Source organism: Drosophila sechellia, chromosome X (genome assembly GCF_004382195.2).
Source record: "Drosophila sechellia strain sech25 chromosome X, ASM438219v1, whole genome shotgun sequence".
In the NCBI taxonomy this organism is placed as follows: domain Eukaryota; kingdom Metazoa; phylum Arthropoda; class Insecta; order Diptera; family Drosophilidae; genus Drosophila; species Drosophila sechellia.
Genome location: NC_045954.1, coordinates 10650008 through 10659719, shown reverse-complemented (window position 1 = coordinate 10659719; position 9712 = coordinate 10650008). Strand labels below are relative to the sequence as shown.

The 9712-nt window shown below is 46.6% G+C and overlaps 2 protein-coding genes across 5 annotated transcripts; one reads left to right on the top strand and one right to left on the bottom strand.

The window, feature by feature from the left end:
- The first annotated feature begins 59 nt into the window (after positions 1-59).
- Positions 60-7315, top strand: LOC6617599 (acid phosphatase type 7). 3 transcript variants are annotated; one of them, XM_032726308.1, is made up of 4 exons: positions 60-436; positions 4182-4345; positions 4415-4758; positions 4827-5720. In XM_032726308.1, exons 1-4 carry the CDS (start codon positions 298-300, stop codon positions 5527-5529), a joined length of 1350 nt encoding a protein of 449 aa, XP_032582199.1. In that variant the 5' UTR covers positions 60-297; the 3' UTR covers positions 5530-5720. The 3 variants fall into 3 exon arrangements, with proteins under 3 accessions (XP_032582199.1, XP_032582197.1, XP_032582198.1); XM_032726306.1 differs by lacking the exons at positions 4182-4345; positions 4415-4758; positions 4827-5720 and adding exons at positions 1942-2135; positions 2353-2699; positions 2771-4005 and having other exon boundaries at positions 73-436; XM_032726307.1 differs by lacking the exons at positions 4182-4345; positions 4415-4758; positions 4827-5720 and adding exons at positions 5862-6372; positions 6436-6997; positions 7068-7315 and having other exon boundaries at positions 74-436.
- On the bottom strand, positions 7275-8642 carry LOC6617598 (keratin-associated protein 6-2). 2 transcript variants are annotated; one of them, XM_032726309.1, is made up of 3 exons: positions 8529-8642; positions 7808-8180; positions 7275-7734 (listed from the first exon to the last, which is right to left on the bottom strand). In XM_032726309.1, the coding sequence occupies exons 1-3, from the start codon at positions 8538-8540 to the stop codon at positions 7376-7378; spliced, it is 744 nt and encodes a 247-aa protein (XP_032582200.1). In that variant the 5' UTR covers positions 8541-8642; the 3' UTR covers positions 7275-7375. The 2 variants fall into 2 exon arrangements, with proteins under 2 accessions (XP_032582200.1, XP_002041911.1); XM_002041875.2 differs by having other exon boundaries at positions 7814-8180.
- Between the last annotated feature and the right edge of the window lie 1070 nt (positions 8643-9712).

Genomic DNA, 9712 nt, shown 5'->3' with positions numbered 1-9712 from the left:
CTTATCGCTTTCTATCGATAGTTGTAGCCAGCGAGCAATCGTGACCACTGGCATTTTCTGTTCGGCGGCCAAGGTCACACTGCACCCGGATTGTTTTTGTTGTGGCTGCGCTTATAAATTGCTGGATATTTCCATAATAGTGCTCATTTTTTGTTGTTCCCGCAAGCGAATTTGTCGATTCCCCCGTTTAACTCCAGCGAGTGTCCCCACTTTGACAACGACGCAATTGTGATTTGGCAATGTTTTTGCTGACTGTGTTACAGTGCAATAACAACTAGTAACTACGTAACGGTAAAAATGCAGCGACTGCAATTTGCTCTGCTGGCGTCGCTGCTCCTGCTGGTGCTGCTTTTTCCGGGGATTAGGAGCACTCCCACCCACCAGGAGGTCGACATCGTCCACTATCAGCCGGAGCAAGTGCATCTGGCCTTTGGAGGTGAGTGCGAGCTTCTTTACTTTTCGCATTATGTAAATTGCTCACCTGCAGCGTTGCATTAGTTTTAGAATACACTGGGAGAAAATTGATAGCTTGGCATATATGTTTCTAATATTACAAATCTATCGCGTAGGAAAGCAAACTTGCTACGTATTTAATTTTATTCACATTACCAGCTGCAACATGTTAATTAGACTTATAAATAATTAAATTATACTTACATTTTCCTTTATGTGTATTATCACATATGGTTTTGAAAAACACATTGATCGTATAGTACGCAATTCCCGCGGCGCTTATCGAGTGATATCAATATTTTTTTTCCAATCCCGCCCAGAATCGTTTGCTACATAAAATGATTCTCAGTGTCGTCGCGGCTATAAATGGGATGAACAATTGCAAATGCGCCCATCAGATCGTAGAAATTTTTAATTGTAGTTAATATCTATACGATCGTTAGTTACAACAATAAGGTTTTCTCAAATATTGTATAAATATAGCTTTATATTTATAATCGAAAGTGCCAGAAAACCGGCTTATCTGCTTGAGGCTTACTACAATCTGTTTTTTGCTCCAAAAGTAATAACATCTAATTCCGAATGTTTGGAAGCAGCAATAAATTCAAGCACTTATTATTAAAGGCCTGATGGGGTGGCAGGTCAAACAAAAAAAATTAATAAACAATTAAAGTATGACACTGAGAATGTGGTCCAGCACAATGATAAACTTAATCGCTGTGCAGTGCGATTTGCGAAACAAACAAACAACAACTGAACAAGATTAGAAACGTGAGCCGCTCTGACAGCCTTTTTTGTAAAGAGGTGATTCCCCCCCCCCCCCCCCCCAAAAAAAAAAAAAATATCAATAATCCGCCTTATTGGGGCTCCACTGTTGTCTACGATAACGCGGGCATTGCAAACTTCAAAACCCTCAAATGCAACCCAAAGAGTGATAGACTTTGGCTCCCTGTGGGGCCTCTTATTTGCCGATAAGGTCGATCGTCATCCCACCGGCCATTTGGCTTTGTGTTCTAGTTTCTAGTTTCTATTGGGTTGGCGATAAGGATGGAGCAAACAATGGAGCGTCGCTGCAAAGCAAAAATATCAGGGTTTTATTGGACAGTAACAGTTTGGTCGTGAATGACTGGACGACCCTGCACCCATTACAGATTCCAATTCAATTTGACACAAGCGATGCTAATGGGATTGAAGTTATTCATTAAAGTAACCAAGTAGCAGTTGTTTCAATCAACTTTAATTAAGCGAATCATTATCGTGGCAAATCTGGAATTCGAGTTGATTGTTTATATACCACAAATCTATACATTTTTATGTTGAGTAATCAGTATTAATGCCAAATCTAAATGATATTAGATGCCGGATGGGGGCTAATTGTTTGTTTTCCTTTCATTTGAAACGCACCTACTTTGGACCAACGAAATTGCTCAAGTTTGTTTTTCTTTTACTCTTCCCCGTTTCTCGATATCCGCTTGTCGTCTGGAGCAGAACGCACCGATAGCGAGATAGTCGTCACTTGGTCCACGCGCAGCCTGCCGCCGGATCAGGAAGTGGGTGCAGTCAGCGTGGTGGAGTACGGTCAACTGGTAGACGGACAGGTCAGGCTCACCCAACAGGCCCGGGGAACGGCCACTAAATTCGTGGACGGCGGTCACAAGCAGGCCACGCAGTTCATCCACAGGGTATGCACAGAGAAAGCAACCGATCAAACGATTCAAGTAGATCGATTTGTGAGAATGTAAGAGGAATGCAATCGATGATCAGGCTCTAAGGACCAATTTAAGAACCAATGAGCCAGGATTGCTTGCACTCCATCTCTTAACAAACAATCGATCCACCTTGACATCGCTGTTGATGCACCAGAGAGAGAGAGAGAAACTTATTGCTTACTTTGCTTAGGTGACGCTTAGGGACCTGGAACCAAATGCCACATACTCTTACCATTGCGGTAGCGATTTCGGCTGGTCGGCCATCTTCCAGTTTCGCACAGTGCCCTCGGCATCCGTTGACTGGTCGCCATCGCTAGCTATCTACGGGGATATGGGCAATGAGAATGCCCAATCCCTGGCCCGATTACAGCAGGAGACGCAGCGCGGCATGTACGATGCCATCATCCATGTGGGTGACTTCGCCTACGACATGAACACGAAGAATGCGCGCGTGGGGGATGAGTTCATGCGGCAGATCGAAACGGTGGCTGCCTACCTGCCATACATGGTGGTTCCCGGCAATCACGAGGAGAAGTTGTGAGTAGCTAGTTGAGCAGAGAGTAGAGTGTTTTTTTGGTAGAAGCAGGATCTAATTGTTGGTGTTGCAGCAACTTCTCCAACTATCGTGCCCGCTTCAGCATGCCGGGAGGTACGGAGAACCTGTTCTACAGCTTCGATCTGGGACCCGTGCACTTTGTGGGCATTAGCACGGAGGTCTACTACTTTCTCAACTACGGTTTAAAGTCGCTGGTATTCCAGTTCGAATGGTTGCGTGAGGATTTGGCCAAGGCCAATCTGCCAGAGAATCGGAGCAAGCGCCCGTGGATCATCTTGTACGGTCATCGTCCCATGTACTGCAGCAATGAGAACGACAACGACTGCACCCACTCAGAGACTCTCACCCGGGTGGGCTGGCCCTTCGTACACTTGTTCGGATTGGAGCCGCTGCTGTACGAGTTCGGCGTGGACGTGGCCATCTGGGCGCACGAGCACTCCTACGAGAGACTCTGGCCCATTTACGATTACGAGGTGCTCAATGGAACGCTAAAGGATTCGCCGTACGAGGATCCTGGTGCTCCTGTGCACATTGTCACAGGATCCGCCGGCTGCAAGGAGGGAAGAGAACCGTTCAAGGGCAAAATACCCGAGTGGAGCGCTTTTCACAGCCAGGACTATGGCTACACACGGCTCAAGGCCCACAATCGCACACATATCCACTTCGAGCAGGTGTCCGACGACAAGGACGGCGCCATCATTGATGACTTTTGGTTGGTGAAATCCAAGCATGGAAGCTACCGAAACTGAACCAGAACCGAATCAATTCAAGCTAAAGGAGTCTCTCGAGGCATTACACGCATCAATAGCAACAGGCAGTATTAGTAGCGCACATTCGCCTCGACCTGATTCGATCACAAACTATAGCATATATAGCATTCCTTATCCAAATATCTTAACCCAGCCCGAAACAAACTACAGTTTTATACTTAGCCAATTTTACAAACGCAGCATTTACACATATGCAAGCGCTTTTGAGTGTGCATTTAACATAAGCTGATAAGAACGTAAATGAACTTAGTTTCTTATCTCTGTCGCATGCTACTTGATGTTCAATAACTGGTACTCGGGCTCTGCTGTTTTAAGTAATTGTTTTTAATGTGTATGGGATGTACTTGATATACTTATTAGGATCCATGTTTAAGGACTAAGGACTTAGTATGATGTACCCGATCGGTTTTTATTATCAATAAGTACATGAAATCCGAGTACCGGGTCTATTATAGTCACGGCAATCCGACTGTACACTGATTGTTGTATCTTTACAATAAATGTCTTGAACTTTTCATTGTACTTATTGTTTTGGGATAAAACGATTCAATAGCATACGAATGTGAAGAACTCAATTGATCAATCAAATGGTTTTTTGAATCCGTTAATAGTTGACTTCATCTTGTAGACAACTTTTGTAAATATGTGACATGCTCAGTGTTAAGCTCCTAGTTAATCAGTGTGCTCCTGTAGAAACCGTGCTCGACATTGTCGTCACCTGGAACACGCGCGACAACACCAACGAATCCATTTGTGAGTTCGGCATCGATGGACTGCATCAGCGAGTGAAGGCGGCGCAGATGCCCACGAAATTCGTGGATGGCGGAGCCAAAAAGGCCACCCAGTACATACATCGTGTGAGTAACGACGACGCAGCAAGAGCGACAGTCGAAGACATCTAATCCATGAAACCCATTCGAATGCAGGTGACGCTGTCACACCTGAAACCGAATAGCACCTATCTCTACCACTGCGGCAGTGAGTTGGGTTGGTCCGCCACCTATTGGTTCCGGACGCGATTCGATCACGCCGACTGGTCGCCCTCGTTGGCGATCTACGGCGATATGGGCGTGGTGAATGCGGCATCCCTTCCAGCGCTGCAGCGTGAAACGCAGAGCGGCCAGTACGACGCCATCATCCATGTGGGAGACTTCGCCTATGACATGGACTGGGAAAACGGAGAGGTAGGCGACGAGTTTATGCGCCAGGTGGAGACCATTGCCGCCTACTTGCCGTATATGGTGTGCGTGGGCAACCACGAGGAGAAGTAGTAAGTGCTACACCACAAGCCAATTCCGATGATGACTGAGATGAGGATTTTTCCCTTTCAACCCACAGCAACTTTTCGCACTACATCAATCGCTTCAGCATGCCGGGTGGATCGGATAACATGTTCTACAGCTTTGACCTTGGACCGGTGCACTTCATCGGTTTTAGCACAGAAGTCTACTACTTCACCAAGTTCGGGATCAAGCAGATCGTTATGCAGTACGACTGGCTGGAGCGGGATTTGATCGAGGCCAACAAACCGGAAAACCGAAAGAAGCGTCCCTGGATTATCACCTACGGCCATCGGCCCATGTACTGCAGCAATGACAACGGAGATGACTGCGCCAATCATGAGACCCTCGTGCGAAAGGGTCTGCCCATGCTGGATTTCTTTGGGTTGGAACCACTCTTCTATCAGTACGGCGTGGATGTGGAATTGTGGGCACACGAGCACTGCTACGAGCGCATGTGGCCCATGTACAACTACACTGTGTTCAATGGATCGCTGGTCGAGCCGTATGTGAATCCCGGTGCACCAATACACATCATTTCGGGAGCTGCCGGCAACCACGAGGGCAGGGAGCCATTCTTCAAGCGCATGCCTCCGTGGAGTGCCTTCCACAGCCAGGACTTTGGGTATCTTCGACTGAAGGCCCATAATCGCACCCATCTGCATTTCGAGCAGGTGTCCGATGACAAGAAGGGCGAGGTCATCGATAGCTTCTGGGTGGTCAAGGACAAGCATGGACCATACAAGTCTGATCTCAACTGAAAAACTTTGTGATATTTTACTGAAGTATTTTAAATTCGGGCACAAATACGAATGATTTATATTCGCAGCAATCGGACCAAGAAACTATCCTCCTTCGGGAAACCTATATATCTTTTGACTAACTATATATTTTTAATGAAATGTAATTGCAGTATACGCTTAAATAAAAACACCTATGTATGAGTGGCAATGATTATGGCCTACTGATTCTTTAATCTTAAGTCTGAAATGCAAGGAGAAAGTCTTATCAAATTCAAGGGAGTTTTAAATTGGTTTAAGGATAGGTGATCTTTAAAAGTGAGAATAATCCCAGCTAATGAACTTTGTTGTAGACAATCTGCGTGATATTGTGGTGACATGGTCGACTCGCAGTTCCCCCAACGCCTCTGTGGTTAAATTCTCGCGAAACTATCTAAAAGACGAGCCGATAATGGTAAACAGCACCTGGCAGCGATTCGTGGATGGCGGCAAGAAGGCTCGCACTCAGTACATACACAAGGTGGAGCTGAAGGATCTGGAGCCGGACACACGGTACGAGTACAGCTGCGGCAGTCCGCTCGGTTGGTCGGCGGTGTTCAACTTCAAGACGCCACCGGCGGGTGAGAAGTGGTCGCCCTCGTTGGCCATTTTCGGGGACATGGGCAACGAGAATGCCCAGTCGATGGGCCGACTGCAGCAGGACACGGAGCGAGGCATGTACGATGCCATCATCCATGTGGGTGACTTTGCCTACGACATGGACACCTCGAACGCCGCCGTGGGTGATGCATTCATGCGCCAGATCGAGTCAGTGGCTGCCTATGTGCCCTACATGGTTTGTCCGGGCAATCATGAGGAGAAGTAGTAAGTATTAGTTGATGCCGGTGTGTTCACTTTTCCAACCTAACTAACTTTGGCCCACCACAGCAACTTCTCCAACTATCGCGCCCGCTTCAATATGCCCGGCGAAACGGACAGCTTGTGGTATAGCTTCAACTTGGGACCCGTGCACTTTGTCTCCTTCTCCACGGAGGTCTACTACTTCCTCAGCTATGGCTTCAAGTTGCTGACCAAGCAATTCGAGTGGCTGGAACGCGACCTGACCGAGGCCAATTTGCCCGAGAATCGGGCCAAACGTCCGTGGATCATCACCTACGGCCACCGACCGATGTACTGCAGCGACGACAAGGAGTACGATTGCAATAGCCAACTGGAGACGTACATTCGCCAGGGTCTGCCCATGCTCAAGTGGTTCGGCCTGGAGGATCTGTTCTACAAGCACGGCGTCGACGTGGAGATCTTTGCGCATGAGCACTTCTACACGCGCCTGTGGCCAATCTACGACTACAAGGTGTACAATGGCAGTGCCGAGGCGCCATACACCAATCCCAAGGCGCCCATCCAGATCATCACGGGTTCCGCCGGCTGCAAGGAGGAGCGCGAGCCCTTCTCCAACGATTTGCCCATATGGAACGCTCACCATAGCAATGTAAGTGAATCACCTGCCAAATATCGATACTTAATATATACTTAAATTTATAATTCTATAATCTCTTTAGGATTACGGATACACGCGCTTGAAGGCACACAATGGCACGCATCTTCACTTCGAGCAGGTGTCCGATGACCAGAACGGCGCCATTGTCGACTCCTTCTGGGTGATCAAGGACAAGCATGGCGCATATCCATCTCCCCAATGAGATTACATTACATATATACTTATAAACTATCTAGCTAAATTACGATTATAATATTGTTTTTTTTGTTTTATAGCATCTTTTAATAAAAATAAAGTTAGAAAAAAATATATCGATGAAAAAAAATAAATTCCACTAGCTTAGATCTTGAACGTTGGGCCGTACGGCGTCTAGTAGACGGTTCCCGAGATTCCGGAACCGTAGTTATAGCCCGATCCGATTGGCGGCACTCCGCCCAAAGCGCCCAAGCCGCCGCCCACCACGCTGTTGCCGTAGCTGCTCGTATAGTAACTGGATGGATAGCCACCGGCTCCGAACCGGGTGTTGTAGTACGGATACCCAGTGCCGGCTCCAGCGCCCAGCCTGCTGTTGTAGTAGGACAGGGCGTAGGGATTCGAGTTGTAGGAGCCACCATAACCGCTCAGTCCCGATCCATAGCCACCCAGGGCGGATCCATAGCCGCCCAGAGCGGATCCATAGCCGCCCAGAGTGGATCCATAGCCTCCGTATCCGGCCACTGCAGCACCATCTGGGGATTGAGAAACAGCGTTGGTATACTACGAGTCTTTGGCAAGAAACTGGGAGTCTCCTCTCAAGCTCACCCTCACCTAATCCACCCAGAGCTCGCGAGCTGTACGGATTGTAGTAGCTGTCCACGCCAACGCCGACGCCACTGCCGTACGCTCCTCCGTAGCCGGCTCCCAGGCCAGAGCCATAGCCGCCGTATCCTGCGCCATATCCGGCGCCATAGCCGCCGTATCCAGCGCCGTAGCCCGCTCCGTAGCCACCGTATCCACCAACATAGCGCTTCTCCTGCTTCTTATCCTGCAGCGGCGCATAGCTGCTGGCGGCGCTCACCTGATCCTCCACGGCCACCGCATCCGGTGCCGATGCGGATGCCACCTCCTCCAGGTCAGAATCCGCCGCGTCCTGGGCACATGCACTCAGCACCAGACTGGTCGCTATCAGGATAAACTGTGCGAGAATAAAGGGTCGCCAAAATGCATCATAATCAAAAGGTTACCACTTCAAAAATATTTAAATCACATAATTCAATAAAGTGAAAAGTAGTTTTCAACAACAGTATTTTGTTTAACAAATTCTCAAAAGCAACATAATATATATTCAACAATTTCAAAAACAACATTTACCAAAGATTTTATGTTTCAACTTTAAACTAAAATGTAAATACACTTTATAATTTAACAATGAACAACAAGCATTTGGAATATATTGCTTTGAAAACTGAGATTCACTTTTTGAACTAATTTTCTAGTTTTTGCGAAATTGTAATCCACGAGAGATCCTCTGGCGAATCCTTACAAAGCACTTCATGTTGTGGCTGCCTGTTTGTGGTGTTCACTGCTCTCTGGTGGCTAACTGCTCCTCCAAGACTATGATGCGCACGCGCCGTTCGACACTTGTCTAATGATTCCACACCGGCGCGGCAGTCGCTTTTATACCCGCCGAGACCACTACCAATCCCAGCGAGCTCGAACCGCGAAGTTGGACGCCACTGCTGCATCCATTCATGTCGCCTTGCTTGCCACCTATGTATGACGCATGCCACTGGTCAACTTGTTTGGTGAAGGGTCTCGACTTGAACATCTAACATATAGATGCTAGATGCTAGTTAGATGGTATATAATCTGGATTAGATAGTTTACTTAGCCCATTTAACCCTTGAGCTTTACTTAACCCATTTGTGGAGCAACTCTGGATCAACTTAGATTGCTAAATTTTATGAATATATATTTATGATCTTAACTCTTTTATTAAATGTACAGTACTTATTCATATTCATGATCTACTTATGCTGCTGGTTGGGCGTGATGATGTGTGATCCACACATCATTATGAATATTCCCACGATCTGGGGGATCAATTATACCGCCGGCGCACAGGAGAAGCAATAACAATGATGACAAATGCTAATTGAATCATTAAGTTGACCCTGAAACAACTAATTGGTCAACATAAAACGCGAAAATGCCCAACGGATTGCAACTTTGAAAACAAAGTTTAAAAAAACGTAACAGCAATCATGCGAGTCCAGTTGAAACGATTTAGTTAGATAGATAAATATTGCGGCTAGTACGTGACTCATTTCATGGACTCAGTATCGGATTGGGTTTTCACTTTCCAGCGTTTATTTAAGCCAACTAAAAATTGTTAACAAAACATTGGAGCGAAGAAGAGCCAGGCGGATCTGAATGCTTGAATTTCGCCAACAAAGGTGGCAATTGTTAATTTCTTGGAGGCATTTTGGCCAAGTGCCTAAGCAAGATCCAACCAATTCCAACCAAGATTGCTGACACATTTTCTAGAAAACCTAACGGATTGAAGTCGTAACTTTGATTGGGTTGAATGGACTGAATCTTGGAGATATTCGGCTTTTGCTACAGAACTTAGTACAAGAAACTAAAAAGTACTCAAATATCTCAAATAACTTAAAAAATTTAAAAAAAAACTTTTAAAAACGATCTATATGCGTTTGCCATTTTCCA